Below are 19,390 nucleotides of genomic sequence, written 5' to 3' on the forward strand. Positions count from 1 at the left end.
ATTGAGTAACTCAGGTCTGTTTAGCCCAGGGAAAAGAAGACTGAGAGGAGATCTGATAAATGATTATAAATGTCTAAAGGGAGGTGGGAGGCAAATCAGTGAGACCAGGCTCTTCTTGGTGGTGTGTAGCAATAGGATGAAGAGCAATGGCCTAAAACTTGAGCATAGGAAGTTCCATACAAGCATGTGGAAGAACTTGTTTATGGTAAGAGTGATGGAGCACTGGAACAGGCTGCCCAGAGATGCTGTGGAGTCTCCTTCTATGGAGATATTCAAGATCCATCTGAACACCTACCTGTGTGACATACTGTAGGCTATCTGCTTTAGCAGGGGGTTGAACTCAGTGATCCCTTGCAATCCCTTCCAGACCTTGCAATTCTGTGATTCTGTGTGATTCTGTGACATAGACGAGTGAATAAAGAGCAACATGTAAAAGCATGTAAGCAAACATATCAGATGACCCTGTGCAGATCCTAGAAGGAGTAAGCAGACACCAACATGCACATCATATTCCCCATAGTGAAGGACAGTTGGCGACTCACCAGAACATCCCAAGCCACTACTAGAATGAAACCTCCAACTTTAGAACCTGGCAGAGCAGGGAAAAGGTGAGGATAATATCAGAGAAAGGAGTAGAAATGAGGACGTCTATAACTGTTTTAACTGCGTAATTATTAACATAGATTTATTTTTCTACATAGACTTATCTTTTCTTCTTACACAGTAATTGCGTCTGCTTTAATCACAGACCATACACAACTGAAAATAGGTGTAGTTTCAGATTTTGTGGGCAGTTAATAAAGGCACTTCACAATTTGTTCCTTGATGTTTAAAATAAGTACAAAGGGGGGGGGGGGGGGGGGAGAGAGAGTGGGAAAGGCTTGTATTGCATTAGTCTTCTATTTTGTCATTCATCCAAAGAATTTTTTGTTTTTCCTTGTCAGAATACTGGCTGAAGAATGCTAAATGGTTGGCATGTTACAATAGGCTGGATAAGTATGGGGATTTTCCAGGGGTGAGGCAGGGAGTGTGTGCAGATTACTAATATTTTCCTCTATCAATGGGCAAGCACAGCTGTGCAACTGGATCAGAGCAAGGATGACTCTTAACTGTGCAATCTGCTGAGCACATTCAGTATTGTTAAGTTTCAGGAACAATCAGAATGATCAACTTCGTTTGTATGATCTACACAGTAATCAGAGCTATAGAGACATTAAGGTTGGAAAGAACACTAGGATCATGTAGTCCAACCCATCAGCACATCCCCACCATGCCCACTGACCAAGTCCCTCGGTGCCACATCCGCAGGGTTCTGGAACACCTCCAAGGAGGGTGAGTCCACCACCTGGGCAAAGGAGGTTAGTATTAGGTTCACCCCAGGCCATACAGTCTAAGGTGAGCTCATGCTATTAGCAGCTTTCATCTGCTTTTCTGTAGTTCATTTTACTGTATACGCAGATGAATTTTGCCTCGGGAAAAAGATCTGCAGCAAATCCTCTGCTTGCAGATTTGTGGAATAAATGAGTTGGATCTTCCAGCAAACATTTTCTCTCAATGCACACACATAATTTGTGAATGAGATTTATGTGTGCACATCTACAGAAGAAAATCCCCCAGGGCTCAGTTTAAACCAACAAAAGCAAAGACATTCAGGAATCCCCCACCACAGCAAGCCTCGCTTTGCCTACTTTATATCATGCAGGCTTGGAGTGAAAACCTGCAGCCAGGCAGAATAGGACATGTGCTGGCACAGAATTAAAATTAAGCCAATAAGAATTCACTGGCTTCCTAAGGGCAGCGTCATCCATACAAGTGGTAATGGTGGAGGTGCGTGCAGGATGATGGGATGCTCCCCATCATGTGCAGGGTGCTGAGCGTACAGTGCTGGCTTTTGGTTATTTGTTTGTTTGTTTGTTTTTCCCCTGGATGTGAAGGGCAAAGACAGGAACGTACAGGAGGTGCCCTTGGGACAGCAGCAACTTGGCGGTGGGATGCTGTGCTGCGGGCTGAGGCCGTTTCACTGCTGGTTCCGAGGTGCAGGCCCGGTCTCCAGCTCTGAGCCAGCTGCCGGGTGATGCTGTCCCTGCTGCGGGGGTGGGCAGGGGATGAGGGGGATCTGCACCCCTCGATTTAATAGCTGCGATCGGGACCGATGCGAGCAGCTCCCGTCAGGAGGGAGGCGCCGGGCCGCGCCCCGCCCCGGGCCGCGGAGCTGAGGCGCTGATCAGTGCGGGGCGGGGCCGGCGGTGCGCAGGATGTCTTTCAAGGTGAGCCGGGCGCGGGGACGGAGGGGTGGATGTGTTTCACGTTGTTTGCCCTCTCGTATCTTTAGATTTGTGGGCTTGATTTTATTTATTTTAGCAAAACGGTGGCGTCTGTGAGCCCTGCCCGGGCTGTAGGGTGCCCCAACAGCTCTGCGGTAGCTGCTGATGGAACCGGCTCTTTCCGCAGCTGCCATCCCGGGAAGGATGCGTGTCTAGCGTTACATAAACCGCTCGCTTAGGGTCTGTGCCTCTGTGCCGCAGGTTTGGTGCGGTCGGAGCTTCCCTCTGACTTTTCAGATCGGTTGTGTAATAGTTGGGAGCGGCATTCGGCCGTGGCTCTGCGTCCCAGGCTGCGGTGGCCACTGATGATTCGCTGCGATTCCCGTCGCTTTGCGTGCTTCCAAAGCCATGCAAAAGCAGCCGTATTCGAAAGGTTGCCCAAAATAAGTTTTTAAATCCGAGGACAGGATTAGTAAAATCAATTGGCAAAGAGCTTAGCGAGCAGTAATAACTGCTGGTAACAGAGAACATTTATGCTAAATGTACATCTCCTCAATTCTGTCTGGATGCTGCGTTCGCTCTTCTCTTATTGATCAGCAGCCCCGTGCCAGCCCTTGGCCGTGTTGGTTGTGCTGCATTGCTTTCCTCCTCACTGAGCCTCCTCCTACCTGTCACTGTATCATTCCTATGCTGGGGCTGCTCGATGCCACAGGTGGGTCCCACCTGCAGCTCAAGCCCACATATGGGGGAGCATGGCATCTGCATTGCATAGAGTGCTGAAATCTCAGTATTTGCCCCAGTTTTGGTCCTTCGTTGGCCCCATAATTCTTTAGCCTCTTTTGTCCCTCTGCTCTGTCTCCATGAGTTGTTCCCACCTTCATTTCACATCAGAACCCACCTTTGTATGCTCGGTCCATCCCCATCTGCTCCTTTCTATGCCCTATTGCCCACTTTCTGTCTCCTCCTGCTGAAGGTGGCTTACTGCCTGTTCCCTTTCCATCTGGAGAGCTGCAGTCCCCTCCTTTCTGTCTTTTTACTTGATGTATTTTCTTCTTCTCAGAAGTCTGTATGCTTACCTAGGAGTCTGACACATCTCCTATTGTGGCTGTCTATTGATGCTTTCTGTCTTATCCTTCTTACTCACAAGTCAAAATTCTTTTCTCATTGCCTATATACACCAACATCCTCTCTTCTAGACCACGTTCTCTGTGCTTTTGCCTGCCTAAGCTTAATGTCTGTACCTTCAACTACTTTTCTCTTTACTCATGACCCTTTGTATAGGATGCATTAGTATCTAATAAAGACCTCTGTCTTTCCTCTTACATTCCACTAGCATTTCCCATTATGTCATAATTGATTCTGATTTCCAGTTATTTTTCTTTAAAACTTTTTTCTCAGCTCTTCCTTTCTATCTGGACTGGTTTGGAAACTGAATGGGAAAATGGTATTTTCTTTTATTTTGACAGTAGGACGAACCAGTCCTTGAGTAGTGTTCTCTTTCTCCTGTCCTTAGTCTCTTTCTTTTCTTTCATCTCTAAACTCATTGCTTCAGAACTACACTCTTCTTCCATAGCTGTTACCTACCCTACTATGAGCTGCTACTTCTTTGCAAACAGCAAGGTAATGGTAGGGCAGGGACTTTTACCAACATTTTAAACAGTTAATCTCTTGAAATTCAACATTACTTCTCCTTAGGTATCTGACATGACAAGACTGAATTCTTAACTGGACAACAGCAGTCTATATCATATCATTTCCCCTGGTATAAAACCAGCTCATTGTTTACAAGCTATTCAGCTAATCAAATTATTAATCCCATGGTAATACTTCATATTGTGTCTTCTAGTGATGTCAACATTGCTGCCAGTAACTGAAAGTAAAGAGCACACAGTCGTAAATCTTTGGTTTGAAGGCAGAAGAAAAATCACTACATAGCACTTCATGTGGTCATCTCTTTAAAGTTCCCAAGTTGCACAAATGATTTTGCAAATTCTTTTCATTTCAGAGTATAGAATAGATAGAATAGCTCCGATTAATTTGCTTTTTCTATCTAAACACTGCATAGCTGATAGATAATCTGAGTGTTCTGTATATACAGCTTTTGAATAAGGAATCCCCAGCACTGTGGGGGCACGAGGGGAAGTACTGATAGCAGTCATTCCAAATTGGGTCAGAAACACTACTGGGAAAAACCTGTTTTTGTGTCCTTGATGCTTTTGAGAGTTCTTCCCTACCTTTTATCTGATACAAAGTATGAGGATGCTTTTGCTGGAGGACTATTCTAGGGGTATCAGAAGTAATAAAGAGGTGGGGGTTCATGATTTGCCAGGTTGAAAACTCTGGATGTCTGGTTTCAGACTGGGTTGATTCTAGCAACTTGGCTCTCTTCTCTCTTCATGTAAGCTAATGAACACAGGTGAAGAGCTTCTGAATAGTCATGCCTGATCTATAGAAGTATTGTATAATAAAACAAAATCACATTGCTGTTGTGCCCTTTCACGGACAACCAAGTTGGATAAAATAAATCTTTCTATGGATATATTATCATACCCTGCAATTTTCCAAAACTTTAAGGGATGGAGTTAGGCAATAAAATTTGATTTCCCATTCTGTAAGATAAAAAGTTTGTTCTTTTGCAATAGTTTTCCACGTAATAAAAGAATATAAACTATATTTCTGACTGTGATGTTTATAAATAAATATCTGCCTAATAAACTAGAGCAAAAGGATAACATAGACCACTGTGTGCTTAGGTCACCTGTCTGTTTTTACATAAAATTTTAGTGGTTGTAAGGGGAAAGGTGGACAAACTACTTCCTGACCAGTTACCAGCAAGGAGGGTATAGAATGCAAGCTCTCTTTTAATCGACACTATTAGCAGTTCACAAGAGGAAAAGCAATTTATGAGCTGTAAAAGGAAGATAAGAATTTAGCCCATTGTTCCTTCTGTAATTTTCAGTCTCCTTCTCTTACGGGTATGGGTACAATAAATACTGCTAATGATCTTAAAATCTTGAAATTCTTAATCTTAATGATCTTAAAATTTATTGAATGGATGAAATTTAAGAGCTCTTGTCTCACACAGCAGCCTGTTCAACAATCTGGTAATGCCTCTGAGTGTTAAAAAGGCAACCAACTAGAAATGCTCGGTGTGACTGATCTATAATAGGTTCACAAATAACTGATCTTGTGTCTGCTGGTAACAACCAGAAAAATTATTCATTTCTGGTTGTCTACCTCATTATTCTTGTGCATCAACATTAAGATATGGGAAAATATGTGTCAAATATTTTGTAGCAGAATGACTGACTTTTATCTCCACTCTGCTCTCTTTGGGTTATCTTGGGGGCAGGATTCACTGGAGAGTAAGATACTTAGTTATATTGACACTCTTTTGCCTGAGATTACTATCAGTAAAATGACACTTTCCCAGACTGTTAGTGATACTGGGCCTTTATGCCATCATAAAAACAAGAGGCATAGCCTGCCCTGGGATGTACGTACCACTGCCACCTCAGCTTTAGGTCATCTGAGCACTACAGCCACTACATCGCTTATCCATCAGGCTGATGTTTTGGCAGCTGCCCAGGTGGATAAGACTAGGAAGTTGCAAGCAAAATCTGTGTCCTTTTTTTGCTGTTCTTCTATGCTGGGGAGGTAATAATTTACTCATACAAAGGAGAAGCCAGTTTGTGGCATTGTTTGTAGGACTGAGAAAGCTACCAGTGTGCCTAACACTGGTCCATGATATCAAGATTTCACAGTTTTCCAATTTTACCTTATATTTTTGTCTTGCATGTATAGTAAATGAATTTGTAAGTCTGTAGACAGCAAGAATCTAGCCTTCATTTTCTAGCATCATCCAGCAGGTATATCTTAAGCCCACAGCTACAGGGTGTTAATTGTGGGAAGAGACAAACCTAATAGTATTGAAGATACATGAACAATACTTTTTGTATATTGGGACTTTATATGTAGAAAGGAAAAAGGTGGCAGAAGGCTGAATTGCAGGAAGATGTCCTGCAGCAGGACATGATTCACCCTCTGTAACTGTGGTTAGCCCCGCCTCAGAAGGAGACCGTCCAGTTCATTGTTTTTTGTGATGTTTCCCTGGGGATCTGGACTAGCATCATCAGCTCTAAGTGCAGAGCAGGCTAGAAGTCATGCTGCTATGGACACAGGGAAGACATGAAACAGCATGAGGCAGCACAGAGAGACTAATCTCTTTAGCTGCACAACGAAATCAAGTTACCTTCCTCCTATGCTCTAGCTGTAAAAGATCAGCACACTATCAACACATATTTGTGTTTGTCCAATGCATCTTACAAAATCTTTCTTGTTTCTGCTTTTTATTTTCACCAGAAAGAAACGCCGCTCGCCAATGCTGCATTTTGGGCTGCAAGAAAAGGAAACCTGGCTCTTCTCCAGCTGCTGCTGAACAGTGGGCGAGTAGATGTAGACTGCAAAGACAGTGTATGCACACAGTGCACATATAACCACAGCACTGATTTTACTTTGCTTTCTGTAGCCTGCTGCACAGGGGTGTGGCAGGGATCTGACTTCAGACACTGAGAGTCTTTTGACACTTGGACATGATTTAAAACCTTTTCTTGTCAGAAAGCAAGTTTGAAACTCAAGATAAAATAGCATGATGATTTACATCAGTAGCAAAGGGTTAGGAATTTGCCAGCACTCAAAAATGTGTCTTACATAGTTATTTGTGGCACTGACATTAAAAACACAGATTCTAGCACCTCAGGCTTCTCTTTGCAAGGAAATATCATTGTGGTAATAGATCACTCTGAAGAGCCAACTCAACCAAGCCCTAGCAGCAATGATTCTGTCAGCTAAAAGAGCTCCTCGTAATTAGCTTTTTAAAAAATAACCCTGGACCGCAGTTTCCATTTAAGCAACATAGAAGTCATTCTTGATGTGCAGCTATTCCCACCTCACATGCATGTGGTGAGCTAGACACAACCTGTGGTGGTGACAGAAGAACTGTTGGCCTCTCAACTTCTTCTTCCTCCTGCCCCAGTGTCCCCTACACTGAGCCTAGAATGAAGAGACAGCAGGATTTCCCAGTATAGAGAAGCACAGATACGTGACTTGTTTACATCTTTATGACTTTTTATGTGTGTTGATGATGATAGGACATGGGAGAATGGTTTTAAACTGAGACAGGAGAGGTTTAGGCTAGGTATTACGAGGAAGTTTTTCACACAGAGGGTGGTGATGCACTGGAACAGGTTGCCCAAGGAGGCTGTGGATGCCCCATCCCTGGAGGCATTCAAGGCCAGGCTGGATGTGGCTCTGGGCAGCCCAGGCCATTGTGTGATTCTATGATTCTATGACTGACAGATTTAGAGGGGTTTTCCTTATTGTAATTGGAGGAGTTGAAACTAGTTTTGAGATTTAAAATGGGTTGAGAGTAGAGATAATGTGCGTATCTTTACCATATGGACAGTTACTTGATTATGCCAAGCTACTGCAGAAAGCCAGGGAAAATAAAGATTGAGAAGTGCCCGGTTTTTCTTTGATTGGTGATGAGACTAACTTACAGGCAGTCATGCCTGTAAATCTAGCCTTAATGTGAACTTCTAGCCAGTAACATGAACCTGCCACATCCTCTCTTACTTTGAATGCATTCAAAGTGCAAGGATTTTCTAAGCTCATTGGCTTTAAGCTATTTTTTATTTATCTGTATTTCATTTTTACCCTGTAGACAATGACTTGTCATGCAATACTTCTGAAGATGATGCTTGTCATTCTGACAAGGGAGGAAAGGATGCATGAAGTAAGCAGGATAGAAATAGACGTAAAGAAAGAAGTTCTGCTACTGCTCAGTTTTTCTCAACATAAGACAAACTTTGATTAAGAATTTTTACAATGTGATGCAAAATATCCTGTCATCCTGTCAGACATACACATTTTCTAGACTAAAATATTACTAAAATATTTTAATATGGTTAAGGCTGTATGCTGCTTTTTTGCAGCATCACACATTTTTTTCTTTAGGATGAATTGGTACATATGAAGATTTTAGACTGATACATTTTATACTTTCATGTGTGGTCTTTATGTTGCCTGTACACCATATACATGTAACATAAGTCTTATTTCAGTTAATGCAACAGTGGACTTACTGGGGTACTGAAGAAACATGGATGTGTTGTTCTGGTCTGGAAAGTTCTCTGATGCAATGTGAAGAGTCATGGAGAGAGAAAGAATTTGCTGTAGTCATTTGGATAGGGTATTAGTATTCAAGACACTTGGGTCATAATGCTGACTATGACTCACAATTAAATAACTCATATAAGTCACTTGCAACCTGTATCTAAGGTTATTCTTCTGGAAAGGATATAAAGATCTTTGAGATTTTCAGATAAAAGCAATGTATAAGCCAAAAATATTACTGATATTTTTATTACACTTGTTTCAGGACAGTAATGTAAAGTCATTGGATAAATGTTCACTGAATGATCAGGCTTTGCACTGCAGGCAAGTCTGTAATTTATTTGCTTTAACACTTGCTAATTACTCATTTTCCAAGTGTTCTTGATAGAAAGTTTTAAACTGTCTGAGAATCTGTTCAGTGAAAGACTGCTCCCCCTTTCTGGAAAAGAGTGAACAGGATCTCTGAGCACTGACCATAAGCTTCCTTCAGCTGTTCAGAAAGCTTGTTTTATTGATTCAGCTCTTTCAGAAAGCTTGATTTATTGCTGGAGGTGTCTACTGAAAATACTGATCTATTTTTCTTTATTCCCAGCTTGGCACAACAGCTCTGATGGTTGCATCTTACTACGGTCACATAGACTGTGTACGAGAATTGGTGTTGCAAGGAGCAGATATCAACCTGCAGAGGGAGGTAGGAGAAGTTCTACGTTGAAACAGGGATTGATTAAGTGACTACTGATTTACTGCAAGTAAGAAAAATATGTTGTCTGCTGCTTTTTGCCAACTGCAATTGCTGTGCAGTGTATGAACAGGGTCTGTTCTCCTAAGGGCATCAAGGAATCTGATGTCTGGAACTTGTAATAGAAAATGAGATGCCATATTTATAAATAATTCATTAAACATTTGCAGCATGTGAGGTTGGTGTGGAACAGTAATATCTCAGGTGTAACCCTCAGGTTACATCACTTGTGCATTTATCATGTTACTAATTGTCACAGTAATTTACAACACCTCAGACAGCATCAATGTAATTTGATAAGGAGAAGTCCTTTACCTTATGATTTGCAGAATTTGGTCATTAACATGGAGTGCCCTTGCTAGCCCAGGCATTGTTTTGACTTGTTATTCCCAGGAGTTCCTGCCTCTCGTTCTGAGCCAACTCTAAATATCACATCTCTTAATCACCCATACCCTATCCTGCCTGTCTGCTTTGCATTCAAGACATCTCTCACACCACTGTGTGCTTGTTTGCAGAAGGGAAAATATCAGCACTTAGTTTTGTGAAAGTGTCTTCCTCTTGTATTCTGCTCAAGTAATACTAAGGGGTACCTACGACCATTCTGGCCTGCATGATGACTACAAGAGAGCACAGTGCCCTGGAACAAAGAGAGCTGTACTTGTCCCAAAAGAATTGCAGTTTGATGAGGACATGCAGTGACATGGGAAGATGGCAGGAAGAGCAAGACAGCAGTATTTTTATCACTTTAACAACCCAAGCAAATGATTCTCATATTCCTTTGTTACCTGAAACATGATCATTAATCTTGAGATGATGTCACTGAGTCAGTGAATGCTAAACTTGATGATGCCACGTTTAATGTCTTTGTACTAACTGGCCTAAGCTTGCTTTAACTATGATTGCTAGTATCTTTCAGTGTATCCTGTCCTAACAAAACATGTATTTAAACATGTACTTTCCCTTAGATAAACACTGCTTGAAAAGCAGCAACAAAAGTAAAAGTTGTGGACAGTTTTATGGACTTCCTGTTGAGTATCACTCTGGACATATTGAATCAGCAAGTCAATAAAAATAGAAACACTGTAATCCTCCAGAATCATTCTGTTGCTGAGAGGAAAGAAAATAGATTAAATTTAAGCCCTGAAGACCAAGGGCACTAATCTGAAAGTAAATCTACATACTCAAACCAATGCTCTTGTACCCCAAAATTGTTATGAACCTCATGGAAAGGGGAGCCCTATAGATAAGCATGTGAGAGGGGGCTCTAAACTGGTCTTTATGGGTCATGTGCTATTATCACAGAAGTCTTTGGCACTGGAGAATTTCATCTTTACTTCCATTTTCCTGCACTTTTAGCATGTGATGAGAAAGCTCAAAATTTTGAAAGCATGCTTCTCTTTCCTCTTTACAACTTTTCCCTTCTGTCCAACCTTTAAAATCTTCCGAAGTCATTTTTTTTTCCTTATTTATTCAGGAAAATGTCAATGCAATGATGTATCATATGCAACGAGTATAAAGTATGCACTTTCATTTCTCTATCAAGGCTAAGGGAAAGTAGGAGCAACAGGGCTGGCTTGAAGGCTGCTTGAAGGCTGCTTAGCTGGATGGGAAGATATTCATCCAAAAGAAAAGGATGACTTATGCCAAGAGAAACAATGTTTCGCTAGTGCATAGTCAAGCAAAGTGGAGCTCTGATATGCTGAATAACCCCTGTGGTCTTTCCACACCTAGATTTAAGTTCATTCCGTGTTCCTGTTTATCTCAGACTGTAGCGACAGGTGGTAGAGGGCTTGATTTCAAATGGCTGTTTGTCTCCTGTGTGACACTGCTGTTTTCTACCTCTGGGCTTTCTTTCCTTGTCTGAAGACTGAAGAGAGGTAGATGAATCCTGAGAAGTGTATAAGAGAAACTGTGCACAAAAGCGTAACTTTATTGTGATTCTCCAAGCATAAACAAGATTGTTTGGCTTGGAGAAGAAAAGGCTTCAAGGAGACCTCATTGTAGCATTCCAATATTTGAAGGTAGCATATAAACAAGAGGGGGAATGACTGTTTATGAGGGTGGATAGTGGTAGGACAAGGGAGAATGGTTTTAAACTGAGACAGGGAAGGTTTAGGTTAGATATTAGGAAGAAGTTTTTCACACAGAGGGTGGTGATGCACTGGAACAGGTTGCCCAAGGAGGCTGTGGATGCCCCATCCCTGGAGGCATTCAAGGCCAGGCTGGATGTGGCTCTGGGCAGCCTGGTCTGCTGGTTGGTGACCCTGCACATAGCAGGGGGTTGATGATCATTGTGGTCCTTTGCAACCCAGGACATTCTATGATTCTATGATTCAGTATGTGATGCTAACCAGTTATCTCAGTGCAATGAGAAGAAAACTGACCCCTCACCTAAGATACTTTGTGTCCTCTGGAGCCCTCAAAATCATTGTATCTTTTCAGATGATGTTCCATTGATTATGCTTAATAAGTTTTAATCTGAAATGTGTACTGTGGTCAAGCATGTTATGTGTTTGTGGTTTTTATTAATCCTTTTTTTTTTTTTAATTAATCCATACAGTCAGGTGCAACTGCTCTGTTCTTTGCTGCACAGCAAGGTCACAATGATGTGGTGAAGTTTCTTTTTGAATTTGGAGCCTCCACTGAATTTAAGAATAAGGTGAGATGAAGAGTCTGGTTTTGTGTGCTGATACATTCTAACTGTCAAGGGTGTTGTTTCTTCTTTGTTTGAAATGTATTCTAGCAGTAGCAAGATGATAAAAAAGATTTTCTCACTTGAACATTTTCTGAATAGTGTGAGTAGTACAATATATTTTGAAAATATTAACTTGTGAAAATATTTACTTATGCTACTTGGACTTAATGGCATAATTTGGTCAGAGATCAGACTACTGATGGTGAGATCAATCTTTCCTCTGAAGACATTCTACAACACGAGAAGAAGGGATCTCTTTGTACATGTCAGGTAGGATTCTATTTTAGGTGTATATTTACTCCGCTTGCGCATACAGAAATTTGGCAAGTCTTTACATACCACCGTAGCAGACATAAGAATATAATGGTTTCAGTTCTCCCTAAATTACCATTTAGCCATCTGTGACAGGAAGATGAAATACACCTTATAATGTCTATTTGGTGTTGTTGTTGTTCAGGCTGGCCCTTTTTCAAAATTTAAAGTAACTGAAAGAGCTTGGGTCTGGTTCATCATCTCTCACAGAATAAATGGCATTAAGAGCAGGTATGCTGGCCACAGTACATCAACTCAGTTTCTTTGCTCAAGGCAGTACTGACATTCTGCTTTCAGCAAGCAGAGTCAAAAGCACCAGATTTTCATGAAGCATTCTTGCCCTTGATGTGGTGGCCACATTTCAGAGCACTGGGGCTGATGTAGCTGAAATTCTTCATTTCCATAATCTGGGGAGGACACTACCAGTCACTTAACTTGGCATCTATAGTGACATGTATGTGAAGAAAAATAGCTCTTTACTCAACAACAACCATTTTTTCAAGATGTTGTCATCATAGCTACCTCAACCCATACCTGCTTTTCAGGATCCCTTAAAACATAGGCTTTAAATACATGGAGAACTGATGGAACATCACTGGGAACTCTTCAAGCTCTAGGAATTGTAGCAGATATTACTGATCAAAAACATATAGGTTTTTGTGGTCATGTAGCTCATGCATGTCTGTACAGTAGAGTGAGCATTGTTTCTGGTACTGCAGAGAATTATGCTAGGTTGGATTTTTTTTTTTTTTTTTTTTTTTTTTTTGTCATCTTATTGTCTAGACAGAACTTGGGACAGTGTCTGCAGAGTGATGTAGGCAATGTTTCTTTGCTTCTCTAACTCAAAAGAAAAGCTAGAAGTTTATTTGCCAGGGAGTTTTACACTGTGTTTTGGCAGCTTATGGTAAGGAACATCATGACCACAGCAGAAGCATCAACGAGTAAAATTAAAAACATGAATGAAATTGTGATTTAACACAATGTGGAGTACAGTGTTAGAACTTAGCACCATAGGAGGTTGCAATGGATTTCAAAGGGTTGGGTACCTCATTTGTTGGAGAAAGCTGCATGTTAAAATACGTTTTGCTTCTTAGTCTTACTGTGGGGTGAAGCATCACAGTGAGGGTAGCAAGAGTCAGGATGAAGCATATGTAAAGTTAGCAAGATTCAGAAAAATATTCTTTTCTCACATTCAGCTGTATAAAATTGGGTGAATTAATTTACACTGTTCTTTGAATCATCTGACCTGTAGTCAGGCCACAAAAACCCTACTGAAGGAGAAAATGTGTCCCAGCCACAAAAAGCCTGGACTACTCTTTGGGACAAAGCATAAAGGTGGGCAGTGCTTTTACTGAGGGAGGGAATGCAGCAAATGCAGGAAAGGATGGAAAGCAGAGGCTTAGTACCTTATTATGTGTATAGGGACAGTCACATCTTCAACAAGCCTTTGCACAGGCTTGTTGTGAACTAGGTGTTTGTAAACAAGTTGAGACTTGGCCCACAAGATGAACAGCAGGCTTGCAATCATCTGATCCTTCATGACAATAATGTGATCTGCTTTGAGGAATGCAAAACAAATTTGTGAGTCACTGAGACAGATAAAAAGGTGCAAAGATTCAAATGACGGGAAAATCCTGCATTCAGTCCCTCCTGATTCCTTCCACTATTGGACAAATGCAGTTCTATTTGAGGCACCATTGATAACATACTGCATTGATGGCATGCATTTCCCATTGGTTTTTTGGATTGTTTTGTTGTTGGTGTCCAATTTTCTGATTTAATAGTATGAATTCCATAGCTTGAAATTATTACATCAATTTTTTTTTTTTCTGTTAATGGGTTACTAAGATAACAGGCTTCTCTATCCCACCCTCCAAATCCCAGAGATGAAAAAGCTAACAAAATATGCCTTTCTAAGTCAGAGATAAGGCATTTTCTGATTGAAGCACTCAGCTGGGAGCAGCGCTGGAAAAGATGAGGATCCTGCCTGGATCCCTTTTCAAAGGGCATTGCAAAACTCATCGATTTACAAAAGACTTTCTATTATAAATGAAGATGTGGAATTAAAATACGATCAGAGATTAAAGGTAACTTAGGAAATAGACACTTTAAAACAAGGCAATGCAAACCCCACTGTCTTCTTTGCAATGCTATTCTCTATAAATTTTAATTACATTTGTTACTTATATGCAAGAGTTCAGGAGAACAAACAAGAATTCTTGTTACGCTTTGTATCATTTCAGTTGATATTCACTGTGACAGTCTGTCTAGTATCAACTGGTATAAATTTTTCTTCAGAGTGTCTGCTATGATGCCATGTTTTGGTTCTAGAAAAGAAACAATGTTGATAACACACCGATGTTTACAGTTTCTGCTAAGCAGTGTACAGAGCCAAGTCTCAGTACAGAGCCAAGTTCTCAGCAAAGGGCCCGAGCAGCTGGGAGGGAACAGAGCTTAGGACAACAGGCTTAAACTGGCCAAAAGGATACTCCATACCATACGACATCAAGCAGAAGGAGTTTTGAAGGGAGCGGGAGTGCATCTTGCACTCTTCCACTGCATGGAGGGCTAGATAGGCATTGATATGGGAGGGGTGAGCAATTGCTTGTGCATCACTTTTCTATATACATTCATATATATGTGTATGTGGTCATGAGTATTATTCTTTTCCTTTTCTTTATCTCAGTAAATAGTTTCATCTCAACTGATGAGTTGCACTCGTCTCTCCACAAACCCACTGAGAAGTGAGGAGTGAGCAAACAACTTTGTGGTGCTCAGCCACCTGCCGAGTTAAACCACAACACAGGCAAAGTGAACATCCCTAGAAATAAGGATTAGAGATTTATTTTTTTTCTTAGTCTGTGACATGTTATGAGCATGTGTGTGGTTTCCATGATGGCATATTTCCTGAGCGATGCTGCAGGTCACACGGTGTGTTGGAGACCATTTTTCAGTAGGTAGTAATGGCAGAAAACCAATTTCCCTCCCTTGTAGTGCATTTCAGAGAAAGTAAAACACTGTGTACTTCTAAGGTACTTGCAAGCAATGATGACAGAGGTAAAGGAAGAGGCAGGCAAATGGAGAGGTACATCCCAGATAGCATGTTCTTATTGGATGCTGTCCAAGTGCTTATGTGGGAGACTGGCAGCTAATGTATGCACTGCCAGTAGGGAGAACAAGGTAGGGATAAGATAAAACTGTTTCAAGAAAAGAACAGCAGAGTTAGCTGAGAGGACTGGCTCCTCTCTGAGTTCCCAGCTTGCTGGAATGGTCTGCAGTGAAGGATTATTGGAAGCTACACTGTGTCAAAACAACAGGGTATGAGCAGCAAATGAGCACAAGGCTGAGCACTTTCTCTCAGTGCTATTGCCTGTTAACCTCCTGCTACAGAGCAATTATTGCCCTAGAAGTGCCTCTGTGATTGCTCACATGTCGCTGCTTCCACTTTCTGCCCTGCTCGGAGTTTCCAAGAGGCTTGCCAGTATCAAGGATGTTGTTTCTGCATTTTGTTTCAGCTGAGGCCAAAAAAAATAAAGTGGGAATCACATGGCTGCAAGGGATTTTAAAACTCAGGCATTTACTTCTTTTTTTTACATCCTTCCATCTACTTTCCCTGTAGCCTATAAAACAGTGGGCTCTCCAGACAGAATTTTCTGGAGAAAAGGCTCTTGTGCTGGCCAAAGGGGAAGAAAGCATAAGGGAAAGCAAGATGAAAGCTCAATAGAAGTTGGAGGATGATTTTTTTTTTCTATTATAAAATGTGGAACTTTGTAGCATTTTATCAAACATTGTGAATTCCTTGATTTAACTGAATGCTGTCTTCCATAAGGTGCTTTCTGTGTAAAGGATTCCTGTCCACAGTTTCCTTTCTTGGAGCAAGACCTGTTGCTGTTTATCATAGTGGTACTTCCACCTGTGTGAAAGCTGTGACATCTCCAACATGGGATCACACAGTTCTGCTCCAGACACGTTGCTTATGCTCTGCTGTGCTGACTGTGGTTAGGCCTGCTCTTTGTTTGGGATCTGTCAGTTGGTTGCCTTCAGAAATTATGTCAATAAGCAAACCATCTTCTTAAAATAACAGTTTGTGGAGAACACAAGGGTTTTGGAAAATGAAAAACAAGTCATAAAGCAATAAGCAGGTCATAAAGCAATAAACAAACTACTCCCATATGCATCTGAATGCGCCCATTTCTTTACAAATGGGGAGCCTCAATATTTTTAAGCTTCTCGTAAGTCATCCTTCCCTACATCTCTACAGAGGATGACCACTCTTGATAGCTCAGTTTTTCTTAGCTTATCAACATGGAGAGGTACAGTTTCCTTCAGGGAAAGTTCTTTAAAATATCCATGTTATTTCTTTTTTTCCATTTGAAGTCCTTTGATCTGGCAACTCAGTACTCAAGCAAAATGGCTTTCAGCTGGTTGTAGATAGGAAATAGGTTTCATGAAGCTACTAGCTTTTGCTATTGTTTTCAAGTTTGTAGAGGTAGGGGTTTTTTTGTGTGTATTTTTCTGTTGTTTTTCATTGTTTTTATTGCTTCAATCCGGGAACTATTGTGGTTGCTTTCATGTTTTGTTCCAGCAGTTCCTATTAATATGACAGGAAATCTAGAGACTCACTGTAGCTACAGAGCAAATTAACTTCACTGACCAGGTTGTCTGCTTATATTTACTTAAATATCCCAGAATTAATATGCAATTCTTAAATTGTCACGTAATGGTTTCACATCTGTGACTTTGCTGACAGCGATGCCTTGCTTGCTTTTTAATATTGCATGGGGGAAAGGTAAGAGACTTTAAGAGTAGTTACAGACAGTCTCTGTGGATTATTTCAGCCATGTCAGACCTTGAGTTTTCACAAGAGTTATAGGCATGAAATAGCACCATAGATTAATAAGTTTGATTGGCACATCCTTTTATAAAAAATTCATTCAGCCATTCGGGTGTAATTTCTCTTGCTGGCTATCTGTCCATGTGGAAAGTTTCAGACAAGACTTTGGAACTGTTTCAGAGAACAAGGCTGAGGGAAAATACAATATTTTGCCCACATTAATAACAGCTGTGGAAGCCATTTGTTTAAAATGCTTTGTGGAAGAGCAGCTTGAGACTGGGAAAAATTAAGGAAGGAAAGAGGAAATGTTTGGTATCAAACGATGTGGGGTGTGCATCATCCATGTTGCTGTCCCAGGCAGAAGATAAAGAACCTCTCCATACCAATGTCAGAAATGATGGCAATTTTTGAGCGCATTCACCAGGACGTGGTGACCCCTGCATTTGTGTCTCCACTGTTTCCTCTGTCTTGGAGTTGTCAGCCAGCAACAACGGGGCATTTTCCAACCCAGATGTCTCCTGTGGAATCAGCTGTGCAAGCCAGACTCAACGAGCACACCTAGGCCTACCTTCAGTGTAACTGCCACAGAAAAGTATTGGGGATATCACTGATGATTATGGATTTGATTTGATACAAGCCTCCACATTTAGCTAGCACGCTTTTAGATGCATCCTCCATGCTCTCCTTCAGGCCAACAATCAGCAGCTGAAAAGCAGAACATGACAGGGCATGAAGTTCTGGTCAAAGAAGAGAAGATGATTGGTAGCTTCTGGAGCAGGTAAAGGGTGTATTGTGTGCCAAACTCTGAAAAGCAAGCCTTAAAATTTGCTTATGCTGTAAGGTGAAGTTCAGTCCAGCATCTTCTTTTTCAACCTTCTGTACCCTTTCTTCATTTTGTTCACAGGATGGAGGTACTGCTCTTCTAGCTGCTTGTCAGTACGGGCATGTAAAGGTAGTGGAAACTCTGTTGAAACATGGTGCCAACATTCACGATCAACTTTATGTGAGTTACTTGACACGGATAATACTGATAATACTGTGGATGGAACAAATGTGCTGTTGGTTGGACAGCAGCAGATACTCTAGCTCCAGCAAAGAGAAGCATTTGCCAAACATTGTGGTTTTTTAGTTCTCTGCTGCTCTAAGTTGTGATTTTTTTTGTTAACTGTCTGCTTTGTGTTATTTTGGGAAAAGTGCTACAAAAACAGAAAAGATGATTTAGCTTCCTTGTGGTTCATTGTCTGCATGAAGGCTGAGTTCAAATCTGCATCAGATTTGTGATGTCTCTTACTATTGAACAAAAGCTCAAAATGTCGTTTTCTGTCACATCAGGTTTACATTGCAGACAGAAGTGTGAATAACTCTAAGCCCACTGAGGTATTTGAGAATCAGTTCATCAGTTTTCTGCCAAGAAGTGCAGAAATTATGTTTCTTTAAGTCAGTTGTTTTGTGTTTTTTTCCTTAAATATCAGTTAAAAAGATGTTATTTGGTATCTTTGCATCTCTATTTTGTCAGTTCTTTTGGCAAAGAATGTTAAAATGACTGAACTAACAGTGTTTAGTTGGCTTTTCAGAAAGCTAGATTGAGCCAGTGAAGTATTAATTTACTTCAACAGAAACTCAAATAAGTTGAACTTTTCAGCATTCAACAGAAAGGAGTGGCAGGTTTTTTCTTTGCTTCCCGCCTCTCTCTCCTACTCCAGGGTAGACGACAAGGCTGACAAAGAACAATTTGTTCACTGTGAATATACAAAGTTTTTCAGCCATTCCTATGGGATTTGCAGGATGCTGTCAGTCTGAGGGCTGGTGACGACAGAAGTCACCAAGATGCCAGGGGCCATGTGCTGGTTGCACAAGGAGTCCCCAGCTCTGTGAGGCCACCACCCCATATTTATAAAGACGGGTGTTCCATTGTCACTGCTGTCAAGTAGCAACAACCTTTCTAACCTAAAGGCAGTTTGTCATGCTGTGCTTGGTAATCCCAGGACTTTCCACCTGGTTAAAAATAGCAGTACTATCACACCTGCAGATACTTTACGGGCAGTAAAATGACTTCCTTATTGCCTCTCCTAGGAATGAGAAATTTTTGCGTTCAGATTTAGAGATGTATTTCTATGACTTTCAGTCATTAAGCAAAACCGGTCAGTAACAGCTGCCTCAAAAATAAGAACGCAATCTCTTAAAAATGAATGTTAACCTGGCTCCTTTTCTGGGACATTGCCAAGCAGCTTTGTGCAGCAGTATCTGGCTGGCAGTTTTAATGGCAGGCAGCCAGAGGAGAAGGATTTTGAGCATGCTCTTGGGCAGTCCTCCCCCAGATGATCAAGATAGATGTTTTAATTTTAAGTTGACTCATGTGAGGAGTAGAGGAG

The 19,390-nt window shown here is 41.2% G+C and overlaps 1 protein-coding gene across 1 annotated transcript in view; it reads left to right on the plus strand.

Annotated features, from left to right (window-relative positions):
* Positions 1 to 959: 959 nt before the first annotated feature.
* The window catches only part of ANKRD29 (ankyrin repeat domain 29), a gene marked incomplete at both ends in the record, with an annotated part of 28,490 nt that continues 10,059 nt past the window's right edge, over positions 960 to 19,390 (plus strand). The window contains 5 exons of the mRNA XM_079533275.1: positions 960 to 992; positions 6,627 to 6,737; positions 9,031 to 9,129; positions 11,738 to 11,836; positions 17,923 to 18,021. Coding sequence (XP_079389401.1) covers positions 960 to 992; positions 6,627 to 6,737; positions 9,031 to 9,129; positions 11,738 to 11,836; positions 17,923 to 18,021 — 441 coding nt within the window. The remainder of the gene's footprint in view (positions 993 to 6,626; positions 6,738 to 9,030; positions 9,130 to 11,737; positions 11,837 to 17,922; positions 18,022 to 19,390) is intronic.

Source organism: Tetrao urogallus, assembly GCF_951394365.1.
Source record: "Tetrao urogallus genome assembly, chromosome: 3".
Taxonomy (NCBI): domain Eukaryota; kingdom Metazoa; phylum Chordata; class Aves; order Galliformes; family Phasianidae; genus Tetrao; species Tetrao urogallus.